Source organism: Magallana gigas, chromosome 6 (genome assembly GCF_963853765.1).
Source record: "Magallana gigas chromosome 6, xbMagGiga1.1, whole genome shotgun sequence".
Lineage (NCBI taxonomy): Eukaryota > Metazoa > Mollusca > Bivalvia > Ostreida > Ostreidae > Magallana > Magallana gigas.
Window position 1 is genome coordinate 36,289,103 of NC_088858.1, and position 19,286 is coordinate 36,308,388.

Consider the following 19,286-nt stretch of genomic DNA (forward strand, 5'->3'; position numbering starts at 1 on the left):
TCGCTCAAATGCTTACATGTTTATACTGTACAATATTTTGAAAACACTGCATGCACGTCCATGGTCTTCCTCAGCATTAGAGAAAATTTCAAAATATTGATTTATACATTGTCGAAAAAATAGCTACTAGATGTCTTTTAAAAAGAAATTGAATGATTGAAAAAATCTTTAATCTCGACTCTAGAGTAAAGGATTAATTTTGAGCTAATCCTGTTAAGATTTATTAATCAATGAATAAAATCAATATGTAAAGAACATATTGTAAACAATATGTTTAAAAAAACATAGATATAATAACGTTTAGAAAAACTTTGTATCAAACGTGACAAAATAACGGACTCCTTATAATATTAAGGGTCTTGATATATTCCAAAGAACAGAAAAAAATGTGGAAGCTAATTGTTTAAGAATATGCCGATGCTTCAGATATTTTTAAAGTGTATCTCATGTGGAGTTTAGAATAAATGGAACCTACATAAGGCCTTTAGGTTACGGAATGCTTCTTTGCTTGGCCTTGAGTTTGTCTGTTTGAATAAAAATAGTTCGCTCTGTTCAGTTCTTGTAGTTTATTAGCTCCCAAACATAAAAAGAGACAAGAGCGGAAATCAAGTCTTGAACAACTGCACAGAACTCTAATGAACGTGTTTGTTTGTATAAATGTGTGAATTTTATCTATATTAGCTGAAGAAAGAAAGATGTTTGATGTTAATGGGGCTGGTTATAAATGACCATAGATTAATCCTATCTCCGTATGTCAGATTGGTTTGGAAATGAGGTAGTCATTCTTTTACACTTTAAGATGCCCAAAAATGTTAGAGTTTACTATACATGTACTACAATACATTCAAAAACATATATATTTTCATGCTTTGTATATTGCGTCTGAAAATGAAATCATGCATTTATACTTTATTTCTTTAAATTCAAATAGCCTTTATATATACATGTAGATATAGCTTAAAGAACCATCGTTCTCTCCGTACATATAAGTAAAATATATATAAATTTAGCAATACTTGTCATTTTTCACCTTGTCTTTAAAAAAAAATTGTTTCTTCATTCGCATATTCAGGTATACATTCAAAGCCATCCACTCATTGCATTGGATTTAATTATAAAGAAATCTAAGAAAGGATAACAGAATGTATGGATCGACCCCGGTCGACCCCCGCTTTCTTCCCCGTTACTTAGCTTCCTTTCACCGCAACTGACCCTATCGATCATGACCTGTAATTATCAATATCAGCGAGTGAAAGCTTGAGGTTAAGGATGGGTGAATTCTCCATTTACTGATGTAAGGAAACTCTAAAGAGCTTTCTTTTTAAATACATTAGTTTTCGTTTACAACGCATCAATACGTATTTGGGCTTAATTCACACGGTGGCCTTTGCGCTGCTTGAAATCGCAAGAAGTCTCTGAATTGTATAAAAGTTACTAAAGAAAATTTTAATTTAAATTGTCGGTCTTTGAATACATGAATGTTTGACCAATTATCTTGGTAGTAACATTTCTTACAGAGAAAGCTAATTGTATGCTGCTTCTGCATAATTCTAAGCGTCTTTTTTAAACCACTGAGCAGAAAAAGCTTCGGTAGCCGATAGAACAAAATGAAAAGAACTTCAATATGCGCCAAAGTAAATAAAAATAAATATTGCCACATGATAGATATAGCTGTCAATGTTCATCTCTCTCTCTCTCTCTCTCTCTCTCTCTCTCTCTCTCTCTCTCTCTCTCTCTCTCTCTCAGCTTAAGTAGCCGTGAATTACTCGTCGCTGGAGCCAAGTATTGACCGTGTATCAAGACTTGATTGATATCCGGGGATCTTGTACATGTTCCACGCCGTTCATTAGTTTTTCATTCTATCACTGTAATCTTAAACGTCTGATTGGTAGAAAATCAAATCAGAGGAGTAAATTAATCACTAAACCACAGGTCTGATTGAGTCTGCTGCTAAATATACTGTAATGGCGATTTAATTAGAAATTTCCTAATTTCCTCTGTCCGGCTATCAATTTCATCGAATAATAGGGAGGCAGTATATAATCCTTATATGCATGAAGTGATAATACAATGAAGATAAGCCGGGTTAACATTACAGAGGTATTAGATATAGAAGTTTGGTATCGTCAGTAGTCTTGGAGATTTTTTTGTAAATATAAATTTTAAAGACTTCTATATACCCAACATTCCTGGTTTCTAGTGTCGAGATACGTCGAGAATTTGAACAAATTGAAACGATATAATTATTTAAATATATTTTTTGTAACATTTTTTTCCGTTTTAATATATAAACAATGCCTACTTTTGTTAGGTCGTGGAAATTTGAAATTTGTCTCTTCTTTTTTTCCTTGAAAAATTCATTCTGTTGAAAGCTTCATAATGTATGTTGATGTTTGATAATTTGGTGAATGTTTTCTTAGTCAGATTTGTTTTTTCCCTAAAAGTCCTTCTGTCATCATCGAAAAAAACCGCGGTTAAAAGCCTTCACTAACATTTGTTAACGATAATTATATACGTAAGAATCAAAATAAGAATCGTAGACCATTTTCATTTTTTCAAGTCGTACATTCTTGTCTTTATATAAGTAACCCTTAACCATTGATTCTTGAGCTTCTTAACGACATCAAGTACAACGCTTGCTACGATACCTCCAATTAAAAAATAAGCAAATATAAGATGAAAAGAAAGACTGAAGAGACAATGGAACCTAAACAGTAATTAAAACATCAAAAGAGCGAGTTAATGAATATTAGATAGCTGATGGGGAGAACGTGCTTCAAATCTAAAATCGGTCATGGTGTATTGAATGAAACTGAGAGATCTGGTTGTGCCATTGCCCTTCTCCTTTTGTGAGCATGTTGACAAAATACGCTTCTTACTGTTGGAAGTGAAACCTTGCACGTTGAATTGTCTGCAAATAACAATAACGTTATTAAATGTTTTCGTATGGACAAAGCGAAAGATGCTTATAAATATTTATGTTGATATCACTTTCAAGTTGACTTTAACAGTGTAAACAATTAACTGTATGTAGATCAAACGAGTAGGTAGGTGTTCTTCGATTAATTTGAAACGTTTGCAACCTTTAGAATAATATTTACCAGAAATAAACATGTCCATGGTATATGCATATGTAATTTTATTTGGAATTGTGTACCTCTCATGAATTCATATATCCACTTCATAGAGACAAAAATGATTATCGATAGATGTTTTTAACCAATAAGTATAAATGACAAAATCATTACAGAATCGCATTTCATGATTTCAACTGGTCTTTATCTATATAATCACTCGTTATATATTTTTACTCAATTATTTACAAGAGTTTAGATACAACAATATACATCATTTGGTTAGATACATTTACCCTTTTTCGGATAAATGTACAAGTTTGTGTTCATAATACGATAAATCATTGTATTTGTATCTTTATTTTTTTAATTTTTTTAATCTAAATTCTTTAAAAACACATGAAATGAAAGTTAATTGATAGATACATTACGTATAATAAAGAATTACTTGTGTATTTTTTTTTTTTTTTTAAGTTTGATCGAAAATTTTTGAAAACAATTACAAAACGAAATTTTATTGATAATTTATTTCTAAATAAGCAATTCTCTTTTTTTCCAGGTTTTATTGGGACTTGTTCATGTTAGTCCTTCTATTAGCCAACCTTATCATCTTACCAGTAGCCATATCGTTCTTCAACAATGATCTCTCGGAGGAATGGATAGCATTCAACTGTATATCCGATACCGTGTTCTTTTTGGATATTATTATCAACTTCCGGACAGGTAAGATTTAGTATTATAGGACTGAATGGCGTTACTATCTTAATTTGGGTGTCCGCATCCAAAAATCTAGAATAATAACAGCTTTGTTTTTGTCTGTTCCGGTTTTGGAACCTAAATAAATTATATCTCTTGGTGACAAGTGTGATTTTGGTTACTATTTTTACATTGTATATGTGCAATTGATTCTATTTTAAGCCAGCTCAGGCTCTGTATAGCAGCACCATCGCCTTCTGATCCCGTTTTTATCTATAAGTAATTTCTGATTGCAAAATAATGACGACACAAGTATTAGAAAAAAAAGAATTATCTAGGTCATTTACACTGGCATATTTTATTCCATCGATAGTTGAACTAAATACACTCTGGTTCTAGTGATCAAAGTTCTTATGCTTTTTTTTCCCCAAATAGTCTTAGATACTTTAATTTAGATTTCAAGGCCGACACGTACATGTAACATGTGAAAGGGAAGGGAGCAAACCTCGATATCTGGCAAGCAAAAAATTAATGACTTGAAATATAATAATATCAGCATTCCACAAAATCCTTATCAGGGTGGTGGTGTTGGTGGTGGTGGTGAGTGGTGTATGCCTTGTATCGTATTATTTCACCTCTAGGTGAAGTTTCCCTATACTTTTTTAACATTGTCACATTGGAGGAAAATTCGTTCAAAATTCATTAATTTTTTCTATGCGTATCAAGAAAATGTCAATTGTTGCTCTTGCCTACCATGAGATATTGTACCGTGACATTAAGGCAAATGACATATTACCACATAAAAAGGTGGAGTTGTGTTATGAATACTTGTAATACTGTTCGGATCCTATTTGCACAGTATTTACTTTAATACATGTAGTTGCAAGATATCAAACAAAGGGTAAGTGGTCTCGTAGCTATGATAACCTTATTTTCTCCCTTCTGTCCAAGCTACATATGTACATTTATGCATGCACTTTCAAAAATCAAATTGATTTGTGGGTTTTCAAGGCTCTTCTGCCATATTTCAACAACGAAAATAAGCGATCTTTTTAAAAATGTAATGCATATTATCATTGTTAAAATTGAAAAAAAAACTTTAGGACTTTACTACTATTTCCTAGTGTTCCCGTCAATTAGTGTAACTCCAATCGTGCTATGGTCTGTAATTCGATGCGTGATGCTTATCATCGTTACAATGATACTCTGTCCATGACAATATTTTCATCAATGTAAAAAAAATTTGCTACACTGTAGATTTTTCATTATTTTGACATGGAAACTTTTCTATTGCAAATTCGGTGAATTTGTACATTCAAGATTTGAGTATTGCCTTTCTTTCAACAAATATTATCATAATCTGTAACTGTGCAACTGACATTGAAAAGTAAGGCCATATATTGTTCAAGCTTTAAGTGTATCCAATTTTCAATATTCCAATTTGGTGCGTTTGCCATGATCAAATAACACATTATTACCTTGATCTTGACCTAGAGTCTTGAATCTTCAAGTATAACTTCAACATTACAAACATGTCTTCAAGTTTTTAATATGTTTGATCTATCAAAACTAACATCTTGTTGAAGACTTATGAAGATAATGCCTTATCGATTTTCTTATTTCGATATTAAAATTGCAAACATATACATAAAACGTCATCCTTTGATAATATTTCCATATTACGCAGAACCCTAGCATTGTTGAACCAGTGCATAATGCATTATGTCCTCCTCTCTGGTATTACCCTGTTCAATAATCCAACGAGAAGCACTTAAAGCTCCCATACTTACGTATTAATTTCCAAATCATTGCGTGATCACGTGAAAGAAGCATGATAAGGAGTTACCCCCTTTTCTCCCTCTGCACTGTTGCATCTCCAAATACTGTGAAGATGAAATCGATTGAAGTATATATTTTTGACAGTTTTATCTAACATAACCTGAACCTAAGCGCGCCGTATTGCACATGGAGGCATCGTAGCTGCACGATTTAATGTCTCGTGTTATGTTACCAGCGTGAATAAACACTGGCCTTCTTAAGCACTTATGTTTAGATCCCAAACTCCCCGGGTTTCTGTTTAATAGCAAGTTTTCAAGAATTTGTTCCATGCAGAGTATTTTGTCTTGTGCCATTGTGCCAACGAATTGTAAATCTTTCCAATAGTTTTACTTTTCATTTCACTTTCTGTTTATTTTCAAAAGAGAAACGAAATCAAAATCTCTGATTACGAATATTTTTAACGAAATCTTATTTTCTTTCCATATAGCAATTATCCATTTAAGATATATTTAACCTTTTTATTCATGTTTCAGGTATAATTCTAAATGATTTTGCCGACGAGATTATTTTGGACCCTAAATTGATTGCCAAACATTATGTCAAGTCTTGGTTTTTCCTCGACTTAATCAGCACAATACCAATGGACTATATCTTTCTTTGGTGGGACGCAGAAGCCGACTTTTATCAAATGGTCCATGCAGGTACGGGTTTGCGAGTGGATGCAGGCTCATACTGGCAAGGTGATCATTCCCATAATTCTCTCTCTTATCACGTGACTTGTTTATTTCCGTTGTCCTGCCTTTTATTTAACCTTACTCACGTAAACGCATCAGCTTTTTTCAGAGCCTCTGTATAAAACAAGCCTTCCTCGGCTTAATAAAAGAAAAATTTGAAAATTGTTCGTAACCAAAGCCTATTTGTTTTTGCATTCGTTTTGCAAAATTAAAGCTGGCTACATTCCAATTAAACGATCAATGGCCAAGTGAAAAGCGACGAATGTATCTAATTAAAATATCGGTTAATCGTCCTAGTCTGATGAAGGCTTGTTTCAACATCAAATTACGCTGATTTTTAAGTATCGATTGTAAGTTGCTTTGTGTGCACTAACCTTTTTAAGCTTTCAAACATTACACGTACAAAAGCAAATTAAAAACCAAACACCCCCCCCCCCCCCGCAAAAAATAACAACAACAAAAGAACGATAAGCATGCAACCCCCCCCCCCCCCCCCCCAAAAAAAAAAAAAACAAAAAAAACAAAACAAAAACAACAACAACAAAAAAACCCCGATTAAATCTGATGTTGAAAGTATATCTCCTTGATTTTCTTTGAATATGTTTTCATTTCGCTGAACAATATTTGTAATAATTGAATTAATTTATTTCTAGTACTAGTTTTCACTTTCTGTGAGTGTTTGATTGCAAAGCTGTACACTTTTCGTTTAATTGTTGCCCTCAAAGCAAGTATCCGTAAGTTGAGAAATTATTGTGAATGGTCGCCTTGGGAATAAATATGAGAATCTTGCAAAGTGCACTACCTTATATTTAACGGGTAGGCACAAAGCATGTTCTTGTTGATTTCAATACAGGTAAGGTTTAGGTATTGATGATAGTATGTATAGAATTGATGTACATGTACATGCATAAAGATTAAACTTTTCGTTTCTTTTAATTGTATATTGATGTTTACACGCATGCGTGTTGAGTATCATTATGTGGTTTTCTTTCCACATTTGCTATAGTTATATTTGTGAAACACTTTTTTATTGTTGTCTTTTTGAGACTACAATTGCATCGAGGTATTTTAAAAATGGACAAAAATGAATATAGGCATTCACATTATCCAAAAAATATCTAGCACTATACCATACCACATAAACCGACGGACTGAACTTTACGTCATTTGGGGTTTGTGTTTGTTTTAAATTGGAAACGTCATTGATGATAATACATGTAGTAATTATAGTCCGGATCGAAAGAGTTTTTCTTTTGTCTTTGCAGTACTGATGCATTTATGCATTTATTGCAGGGCGAGCCTTACGAATTCTACGTCTAGCCAAACTCCTGAGTCTCCTTAGGCTGTTGCGGCTGTCGCGACTGGTTCGCTATGTTCAGCAATGGGAGGAGGTAAGATTTCCTAGGTGTATTGTGTCGTCTGCAACTATTCATGTATTGCATTGTCAGAATCTGTACAAAAAGATGTCGGAATATAGTTAAACTGTTATCAACCAGATTTTTAATTATGTCAATAAAAACGTGAGATTTGGGAGGGAAGTGATGATCATTCTGTTTAAAAACTATTTAGTGACCTACAAGTTTATATACTGCATGAGTGTTTGAACACCAATTCTTCGGGCTCATTTCGTGTGCATTGTTGTGAATGCATGGTATGAATACGTACCAGTTCTTTCAAATTCTAAATACAATTAATCTTGTCACTATATAGAATTGTTCCCTTTTCGTGAAACCAACCTCCAATTTGGCCATATTTCTTTCCCAATGCATCGTTTCCGTTGTATAATGTTTGAACATTGTTACTTCTAATGTTAATACCGACATAAATCGACTGTAACTGCAATACCCTTGATACAACTTTAATCAACAACGTCAGTAAAGACGGTGCATAACAGAGGGCAGGCATCGTCTTCTACGAAACTTTAACATCATTTGTTGTTGTTAATACTGAAATATGTAGAGCACCAAGTCTCATTATTGTATCTTTTTATTTGGCTTTCCAGCTGTTAAAATCTAAGAAGGTGAGTTATGTGCTTTCAATTGTCAGTGTATCCCTAGCAACATATCAAATCTGTAATCGTAACACATGTGGACCAAACTAAAGTCATCGCGTAGACGTAGTGAGTTTAGGGAATCATCATAATTAATTGACATAATTAATTGACATTTATTAATCATCATTAGGTCATTAAGCCCCAGACGTGTGTCTTAACCCCACTACAAAACATTGATCAACACTGACAACGTTTTCCTTTAACACAACCATTTCTTTTTAATTTTTGTCCGCCTCAATAAAAAAAAACCTGTAGCTGTGTTCTACCACGGCGTCCAAACCTGTCATCAATTTTGTTCCTTTTAAGTTTAAAAAAGAATCCTATAGTTACATATGTGTACTTATGGTTTTATTTCGATTAGTTTGACGCAAACCCTTGTATGACTAAGTGTGGACGACGCAGGCGCCCGGGGGTGAGTTGTGAACCGTAGGACAAACTGTCAAATCAGAGAAACTCTAGGCATTATACAGTGGGCTGTTTGAACTCCAGTGCACAGTAGAGTTCTGTTCTTTAGAATGCAATGCACGAAGGGCTGGAGCTCGGTGTTTAAACTGTAACTAACTAGTTATGTTGGAATGAACTGTCACACCAGGCTATACCCATCATAATCTACCTGTCATGTCTTATAACTATTATAACTGTTATTCATATATATACTAGGTGTATGATTCTTGTGTCAGACTTGATATGCATGCGCTGGCTATTGTATATATGTGGTATGTCATGTATTTTGCTTCAACAATTCCCTCTTTAGCCTCCTCTTTCTTTCTTCTGTTCTTTTTTTTTGGTAAAAATCAACGAAGAAATACTTTGAAGAATATCATGATCCAAGAAAAGACTTAACTAAAGTATGTGTACCTCAATTTAAAAAAAGAAGAAGAAAACAGTGATGAAGTGATGAAATATTTAGTATTTGTGCTACTTGTATATATCAACTCCATATATCAACACAATGTGCTGCTTTTTACACTGCTTTAAGTTATGTTGACAGTTTCTTGATCCTTTCAGCAACTTTTGGTTACATTGCTGACATAATATATATACGAAATAAAAGGTTTGGCTAATTACCTTGTTACCATGCTGACTTCATTCCACTTCCCTCCCCGATTTTTTAATTTAAAAAAAAAATTATCCAATAAAATTTTTCTATTCAAATAAGGATAAATATCACGTCTGCTGTATATGAAATTGGACTGTTTTGTGACGTTATTTTTTTTTCCTGTTGCAGTTCCTTGCTGTGGCTGGAAAGTTCATGCGGATATTTAATTTGATATGTCTGATGTTACTCCTTGGTCACTGGAACGGATGTCTACAGTTTCTGGTTCCCATGTTAGAGGACTTTCCAAGAGATTGTTGGGTTTCTATTGAAGAACTTAAGGTAAGAGACATAAAGGCAAGAGAAAACCTTAGGAAAATAATTTAGATTTGCAGAAGGTATAATAAACCTGTGTTTAAATTGGCCGAGTTCCCACCTATACTACCAACTAAAATGCAAGGTTTGGACCTATATAGCACAGCAGAAGCAGACATATACATATTTAATGAAGCATTGGTTGAATGTGGGTTTTTTTCTTCTTCCTGAAGTGAAAAATTGATGAAGGTAAACCACAAAGCTGTCAGACATATATATAGACAGTGTGAGGGAGAGGGTGTTTAGCGGGGGTGTATTCTCACCGAAGCCAAGAGGTGATAATAATAGGGGGGAATCAAGCAGCAATTCAGTTTTGATTAAGGAAAAAATGTACTAGAGCAACCTTTTTTAATCTATAGAGCCCCTGATTGCTTTCTAGCATTTCCTGTGAGAAAACCATTCACACAAGATACTTGATGTTTGAAAAAAAAACCATGTTGATTTAGTTTTCTATTTTCTCTTAAGATATCTATAACATGGTTTATTTTTTATTTTCATATAATAGCCACAGTATATATTTCTTTCTAAAAATATATTAATTATTGAAATCCTTAAAAAAAGGGAACAAGTACTAAGCATGGCGTTTTAGTTAATTTTTCTAATCATGCTACGGTCCTATCTAATATACAAATCAGTAAAATAGTTTCAAGGTCATTCGGGATCCTATCAATTTGTTATGATTACTGTCATTGCCAAACTGAACTACAGGAGTATATATGTTTTAAATGAAGTGAACATTAAGATTATTTATGTACATAGCTGCATAACCAGTGCTTTTTTATTTAATTTTTGAATTAAGCTCTTTAATATTTTTTAAGATGTTGATAGTCCACAGTTTTGGGATTTTTTTTTTAATTTCAGAATGCTTCATGGTGGACCCAGTATACGTGGGCTTTGTTCAAAGCTCTGTCACATATGCTTTGCATAGGGTATGGTCGTTTCCCGCCACAAAATATGACAGACACGTGGCTTACAATTTTGAGCATGCTCAGTGGTGCTACATGCTACGCGCTTTTCCTTGGACACACTACAACGATAATTCAATCTTTTGATACATCACGAAGACTTTATAACGAGAAGGTATGTGTACCATATCGTTCATGCTATTGAAAATACTTTTGCACAAAAATTTAATTTTTAAAATCAAAAAATTTCATCTTGTGATAGAGAGAATGGGTTCTATCAAAGCAGAATATTTTAAGCAAATGTAATTTAACATTTGATGCCATGATAATAAGATTCACAAACCTCTGGTGTTCTTTTTGTTTTGAAAACATCATCCTCAGTCTTTGATTAAAAGATGTTTATCAATACATTATTGTCAATTTCATCAAAACGTTAAAAATTTCAAAGTATTGATATACTAAGTATATGATTTATAGAATACAACGTGTCATTTTGGTCTCTTTTATCATAAAGGTTTAAGTAACGAATTTTTATCAAAAAAGCTCAAATTAACAGCAATATAAAATCTTTCCAAACTTCAGGTTGCTTTAATTGAACATTAAAAACACAAATGTGCAGACCGGCTCATTTATAAACTGACTAAGCTCAATCCATATCACCAAGTACCATACTGTACTGCAGTTTCAGGTGGACGTGTAATTAAGAACACGTTCTTATAATGACGCAAGGTAAAATGAACTGATCAAAATCTCCAGAGGTCAATTTTTCTTTGATTTTTGTACTCTAATGGTATTGTTTATGTCTGATGACGTCATTGCCCTCTCATAAACGGCTTTTGTGAGTTTAGTTAATGTCCAGGCCTACTCATTAAGACAATGCTCAAGCGTCGATGACAGGCGCTTTGTAGATAACAAGATACAAAATTCCCAATTCGTCTACACCAGATATTTTTTTTTTTTTGCAATAACATTCATTATTGTAACTGACGGGGATTCATTCTCCACCTACAAAAAACCTGAGGATTGTCTTTAGAAAGTTAAATTAAAAATCCTATTCTTATAAAAACTGAATATATACTAGAAGTCATGTGATATAAGTAAGTGTACATACGTGAGTAAGTAAGAAAAGTACACATATATTATAAAGTACACATATATTTGTATGTTATATCTATAATGACTATGTATTTTATCTTATAATCAGTTCAAACAAGTCGAAGAATACATGATATACAGAAAGCTTCCGAGAAAACTGCGACAGAAAATATCTGAATACTATGAACACCGTTACCAAGGCAAAATGTTTGACGAAGACAACATACTGGACGAATTAAACGAGGTTTTAAGACAGGTAGGGTACATCATAGAGGCCATACAGACTCCAATTTCATAAACAATAACGCGAAATATTGCTATTGAGGTAATGATCTAGTCAATGAAAGGTGCCTACAGGAAGATACTTATTTCAATGATGGTTCATAACTAATTGAATATGAAACGAGAATCGGGATTATTTTTCTCACTATTGAATATAGAATGTCAATAAATTGCTTCATTTTCACAAAATTCCTTTAAAGCCATAGAATACTGGAAAAATATATCAAATCGTTTATGACGTCATAATAGATCAAGCACCTAAAAATAATTATTATGAATTTACCTTTCCTAATTTGCAGTAAACATGTGAAATACGAGTAATTTTTCTAAATCTAATGAAACAAATCCTATGAAAAAATTATAAGTGATAACTATTTATGGTTATGTTTGAAACAAATAAATATGATATCTATGAGCATTATGCGTAAAGTAAGATTTATTTCAACCTTTTTGCGTTGTATAACACTGTTTATATTTGGTTTTTAGGAGGTGATCAACCACAACTGTCGAGCTCTTGTCAAATCCGTGCCATTCTTCACAAACGCCGATCCTCAATTCGTGTCGGCGGTCATCAGTAAATTAGAATTCGAAGTCTTTCAGCCGGGGGATTATGTAATTAGGGAGGGAACTATGGGAAATAAAATGTACTTTATCCAGGAGGGCATCGTCGACATTATCACCAAGGACAATGAAATCGCCACCTCGCTTTCTGATGGCTCATATTTTGGCGGTATAATTTTTGTTTTTGTTTTGAATCTTCAATGATTTTTGTGTGCGTACGACAGTTAAACACTGCATGACTATAACAAAATATCAGCATGTTAAACTTATATATGCATAAGGTCACTGGAATATATTTTTCTCTTGGAGAACAATGTGTAAAATTGGGGTTTTTTATGAAATGAACTTCTTTTTGTAGAGATATGCCTGCTTACCAATGCAAAACGAGTGGCTAGTGTGCGGGCAGAAACATACGTCAATTTATATTCACTGTCAGTACAACATTTCAATTCAGTACTGGAACGATATCCGCTCATGCGCAGAACGATGGAAAGTGTTGCCGCAGAACGACTAACGAAAATCGGCAAAAATCCGAGCATCGTTAGTAGTAGAGCGGATCTGGAGGAGGACCAGAAATTAGTCAATGAGATCGTCATGGAATCCACCCCTGTCGTAACGAGTGCTAGTGAAGACGAGGACAAAGATTCAGACGACAGCTCCGAGAGTTCGAAAAGCTCGCGCAGGAAGAAAAAATTCAAGTTCGATTTCACAGGAAAGTTGCAAAAAATCACTGAGGAAAGGAAGTCGAAATCAAGAGAGAGCCTTCACAAGGATTCCCTTGATATGCCAAACGGGAAAATGGAAAAGTTGCGCAAGATGCCGTCCGGTTCCAATTTGTTTGGGCTACGAGTAGGTTTTGCAGGGTTTTCTGACAGAAAACGATCGGAAAGTGTGGGAGCGAATTTGAATTCAATAGAACATCATTCTGGGTCGGGCCAATCGGGGCAAAGTTATCTTCCTCGTAGGGCCAGTTTTCTTGGAACGAAGTTCTTTAAACCGAAAGAACCAAAGAAAGAAAAAAAAGAAAGGACCAGATCAACGGGAGGAAATGATTCACCATCATCAGATGGGAAAGGCGGTGTGATTCAGTTCCTAACAGTTCCCCTTCAAGCTGATCTGAGGCATAAACTAAAGGGAAAGAAATCGAAATCAGAACACTCGGTTTCACAAAAAGAACCTCCCACCAATATGCATTCCCAGGACATTGTTGAGGAATCTCCTCTCAATGTGCAATCAGGAAGCGATAGTATACCAGAAACAGTGGTGCATCAGACCGATAGGGCTAAAGAATGCGTCTATCAGATAGAGGATATAGATGAGTCATCACCCAGTTCCCATCTTTAAGTATTTTCATTTTTTTAATTTCATTTCATAAAAATTTCATCGTTCGAATTTAGTGTACACTTCGGAAGATTTTTATCATGAAGTTTAATTACAAGATTCAATATGCCATATCATAAAGATAATATTTGACTTTTTAATGCAATTTTATTATGCAACCAGGTATAAATACATGTGGATTTAATAGTACAACAAAGTTTAAATTCTTTAGGTATTATAGTTTTTTTTCTCTTTATTGAAAATTGTAAGGCAGCATAAATATTTCTTAAGAATAGAAACTTTTTTAAAATATAATTAATTAATAAATATTTCTACCCTCGATTGAGAAAGTTGGATAATAGTCACATTTATTAAGTTATTTCAGCCCTTTATTTGCATTCTGATAATTTTATATAGTAAAGAAAATTTTATTTTGTTTAGTACATGTAGCATTTATATCAAACACATCAATAAATGATTGGATTGTGGTTACGTAGTTAATTAGGAAAACTATAAAAAAAAAAAAATTAATTTTCGAAAGCGAGAGAAACGAAAACTTTTGTTGTTTGAAATACAAAATAAAGCCCACCCTCTTAAATATTTTAAAGATATGTGGTAACATAAAAGATAAATGTAGTTTATCTAGACCAAGACCTTTTATCTGAACTTTTTATCTTTAAACAATGTATTATTCGCGAAAAATTTTTATTCATCACAGAATTATCATAAGGTTGTAATAAAAAGGCTTTATTATGCTACAAATTGGACATCTACAGCTAAGATACCTCATGATTTAATTGAAACTCTATATCATACCACTGTATGCATATCAAGTAATACTGTTTTTCCTTTGACGAAGTGCGTGTTTCTTCAATCGTCCATCATGGGTTTTTTTTCTTTTCTTAGGATGAACCACTTCTTTGTAAAAAAAAAAATGTGTCTGTTGCCGCTTTATGTAAGAAAAACAAGAAGTCCAGATATATTTAATTTTAATTTGAAAACATGAAATTTCAAGGTTCGCAAGATAGATTTTCATGTGCCATGTGTAAGAGTTACAATATCATTGCTACATCACACAGTGATATAATGAGACATTTTACTGTTTTTATGAGGGTAATTGCCTTGTCTTGTTCATTATTTTTTCATATTACTGTTTAGTGTTTGAATATTATTGTAGTGCATATACAATGCACATCATGCGTGCCAAATTGTCTTTTTTGTAGTGTGTAGTTTACAACGAATTTTGTTACTTTAATGTCTCGGTTTGCATATTTTGACGATCAACTATTTTTCCTCTTAAAATTCAAAGCTTTAATTTCATTGGTCTATCAGTATTATAAATTAAATTAGCACGAACCCTTGTTGGTTTTTATGTGTATACTGATAGTCAACTCCTTTATGCAATTGCAAAATTCATAAAACTCACGGTTAGATTTATTTTCCAAACATTGCTGCAGGGTTTATATTTTTTCATGTTAAATCCATCATAATGTCCATATTTGTTAATTTATATATTAAAGAACTGGTATAAAATGTATTTCGGTGTTACATCATGATGATTCTGTCACTTTGTAGTTGTTAAGTTTTGTTAACGTACTTTACTAATGTATTAAAGTCTCTTTGTTTTCTAAAAAAAAAAATACATTCCAAGGCGTTGTCCCCCTTTTTTAACTTCTTATTTTGTTTGAAATAAGCATGTTTCGATTAAATGATTGTTTTGTTGTATTTATGTTCCCAGAAAAGAGAAAAATATCCCCCTTTGCCTCTGTGTAACACAGCAAGATTATTTAGTACATTGCAACATAATTGTTTCCTAGAAACTAATGTTATTCTGTAGATAAGATCGACTGTGATATTATACATGCATCGCGTTTTTCTTTCTTTCGTTCTGTTTTTTTTAAAGAATATTTGTTATATATTATTTATTTATGTTGGTAAGAACGTTATCTCTGGCTCCTTTAGTAAAAGGCCAAGGACAGAGAACTTACTGATTTTCACTGAGTTATCAGAATAAAAACTGAAACATTTTCATATTTGGATTTCTTTTTCTCTTCTATTATTTATTATTATTAGATCCACTCAATAAATAGATAAAGGACTACAAATCATCACTATATAGTAAAGAAATTACCCAAGCGGTATTACATGTACGATGACTGTATGAGCCTATAGTTTTACATGCAGTTTGTATCATCAAGATACGGTATAATTACATAACATTTACTGTTTGAGGAAAATGTGCTGAAATTTATTACAATATCAAATTTTTATATCTGTTCCAGCCAAAAGAATTGGTAAACTAAAGAAATTATAGCCTTGAAACTCGAATGTCAATTAACAAAAACTGTATATGATGTTGGTAAAAAGTAATTCAAGTGCACTTTTTAAACCAGATTAATTCAAAGTAACAGCATATTAACTACGTACCGTAACTGGTTTTTAGGCCAAAATAAAATGAAAGCTCAATACCATAATACTAGTAAACTAGAGCAGAGCTCGTGGCAAAGCCACGATTAGGTCTTCCGTTGTTGCTGCGGGTTAAAAATATATGTGATATGGTGTCAAACGATTATAATGACTAAACTTTCAGTTCCGCTTTTGTTATAAAAACGTGTCGTGATTGAAAACATGTATATAAAATGTGTTTTGAACAAGACAGGAAGAAAAAGTTTTTGGAAAACTATTTGTCGAACACAATCTGTGTAATCGTTTCAAAAATTCTATAAAAAGTGAGAAGTTTAATGGCGAGTTAAATTTTCAAAGGGTAGCAAGCATTGTTATAAACAGTATGTACTCATGATTCATGTCAGGAATTGTAGGGTTTTTTTTAAAAAACCTAACCCGCCTACAAAACACGTAATCTTTTCTCTAAGATAACTTGTTTATTTAAATCTTTCTAAATTTTTGAAGACTATTTGCAAGTTTAAAATTGTTACGTGCTGACAAAATTTAGTAATTTGTCAAAATTGATGACATCTTTGAGATTTTCTACAGGGAAATGTGTGTCGTCTGATATTATTTAATGATACGAGTAGAGTTGGACATTCAAAATAATATATAATCAGCTAAAAAAAGATGAGCGGGAGAATTTATGCAAAAGCGAGCATCTAAATTTTACACCAGATGGTGCTGTTTCATAGGGACTCCGCTTTGTAATGTGAATTAAATAACCTTATTTACAGAAATGAATATTACTTCTCTCGACTATTAATGATATGCAAAATCCTTATTTTTATGTCAGTGGGTTGACTAATTAAATTTAAAAAAAAACTTCAATTGCGCTTGCGTAAATTGGAATTCTGGGAAGGAATTAGACAGTCCGTGTTAGAGAAATTCGAAGAAGTTATGAAACTGGTCAGTTTCTATATCAAACTGTGCATTGATGTATTAAAAGACTATCATTGTTATCGTCTGTAGCCATGGTCCGGAATCCGTATGTGCAGTCATACATTGTATGTACATCAATAAACCTATACCTCCTCACCTACAGCCATACAAATGAGGGTGCAACCTTCATATACACAAGCATATTTGTATTATAGTTCTGGAAAGTATTTATCTTGTATTTTAATATATTGGGTATTCATTGTTCACATAAAAGCCACATATATTCCACTGGCTGTAGCTAACCTTGTAAGTAAATTAAGTTGCATTACAACCTCATAATACACAACTTCAATTAAAAAAATTTTTTAAATCAATTTCCATACAATTAGCAATAAATAAAATTCCCAATAACGCACATCTATCTCACTTAGTGTAACTTTGAGAAGCGCATATATTTTTGGGAGGCAGATATGTCGCTATATTATAGTCTGCAAGTCAAGTGAATTATCATGGTCTTTCAAAGAAATAAGAAATCCGTCGACAGTTGCAGTACTTTGATGATTTCTATGGTGATCGACTGCATTGCTTAATGTAGTCGTATTTCCGAAGAACAAAATTGTCTTTGTCTTCAAACTTTTAATTATAATATATTATGAATTATTATGTTCATAACTATAAAAGTTTAGCGTGTTCAACATGTTAATTTATTAGCCACATTCTTAGGTTACGATTTCACATCTTTAATGTGAAGATGATTGACTTCGAATAATAGTCTTAGTAAAAGCACCCTTCCAACTGTTACTCAATTACATATGTTCTGAGTTGTGTGCGCTGAAGCGACACAAGATCTTCGGTCGCACGTGGCGATTGAATTAACACAGACTGACCGAATAAACACACGGGTGGGAAAATTAAACACGTTGAGGAGAAAATGTTACACATAACAAGAAGTCACCAACAATTATTTTCGACAGATCTGGATATCTTTTCGCCAATTTAAAAAAAAATCCAGCGCGAGCACTTGTCAGAGGGGCGGGAGGAGGGGGGAACGCAGCACTGAGTTCGCTTCCACACTGAAACGAACAACCATGTAGAAAATCTACAGAGTGATTAATATAGACTGATAGAATCTAATCTATAATATTCTTTTAAATAATCATCCAATGCCTCAATTCAGGACAATTCAGGACATTCTTTTATCGTGCTAGCACCTACCGCAAACATGTAACATGGAACTTTGATTATAATTTGATTTGATTTTTAAACTACCTTGTACGCTATCCTTTAATTAAATCAATGCTTAATCAACTGTACAAGTAAAATAAATTCATTTATTTTTGTCATAAATCTATATAATAGTTGAAAACGTAATAAAATAGAGTTATGTCCGTGCAAAATATGAAACATGAACGCGTGATAAGGTACATGTAGAAGAACTGGATCGTGCTGGATCTCCTCGGCCATGTGCGAGGGATGATCATCATTTCATATTTGGGGGGGGGGGGGGGGAGGGGGGGGGTAAATTTTATTAGATAAACAAACCAACCATTAATTTATGTCTGACTATGTTTCCGATTTGGAGTAATATCTTTCATTAATATTCAGTTACACTCAAATGTTTAATTAAATAAATACAAGATGGACAAACTTTTATAATATAAAATTAAAACAGTTCTTGTATTTACGGCTATATAAACTCAAACACATTCATCTTCATCTAAGTGTGCGTCGCGGTGTGCGAATCCTGTGTATTAGATAATCGCTTACCGCTAGTAGTGCAGCCGTGGCTGATCTTCTCGGCCGTGGACGAAAGATAGATTACGTAAAGGTACAACGCACAGACACGCACAGCTCAGAACCCAGGAAGATTTGAAAAGTTTGCAGTATAATGACCATATTCTATCAAATAGAAATTCTTTATTTTAAACTTAAAACCCACAATTGATCTATGTCTGATATTGCTTTAGATTGAGAATGACATTGCTTTTATTAATTAACTGAACGATTTCTTAATTGACACCAAATCTTTTAGTCCATAAACTTTTATGT

General features: G+C 33.1%; 1 protein-coding gene across 8 annotated transcripts in view; it reads left to right on the plus strand.

The window, feature by feature from the left end:
- LOC105327093 (potassium/sodium hyperpolarization-activated cyclic nucleotide-gated channel 3) overlaps nt 1-15,941 on the plus strand; it is a 57,266-nt gene extending 41,325 nt beyond the window's left edge. For 3 of the 8 annotated variants that reach the window (XM_034470650.2, XM_066087675.1, XM_066087677.1), the window contains exons 3-12: nt 3,634-3,797; nt 6,083-6,289; nt 7,577-7,674; nt 8,286-8,303; nt 8,698-8,748; nt 9,565-9,714; nt 10,609-10,827; nt 11,857-12,003; nt 12,516-12,759; nt 12,949-15,941. In XM_034470650.2, coding sequence (XP_034326541.2) covers nt 3,634-3,797; nt 6,083-6,289; nt 7,577-7,674; nt 8,286-8,303; nt 8,698-8,748; nt 9,565-9,714; nt 10,609-10,827; nt 11,857-12,003; nt 12,516-12,759; nt 12,949-13,934 — 2,284 coding nt within the window. In that variant the 3' untranslated portion in view covers nt 13,935-15,941. The remainder of the gene's footprint in view (nt 1-3,633; nt 3,798-6,082; nt 6,290-7,576; nt 7,675-8,285; nt 8,304-8,697; nt 8,749-9,564; nt 9,715-10,608; nt 10,828-11,856; nt 12,004-12,515; nt 12,760-12,948) is intronic. The other 5 variants (XM_034470651.2, XM_066087676.1, XM_034470652.2 and 2 more) reach the window with 5 other exon arrangements.
- The last annotated feature ends 3,345 nt before the right edge of the window (nt 15,942-19,286 follow it).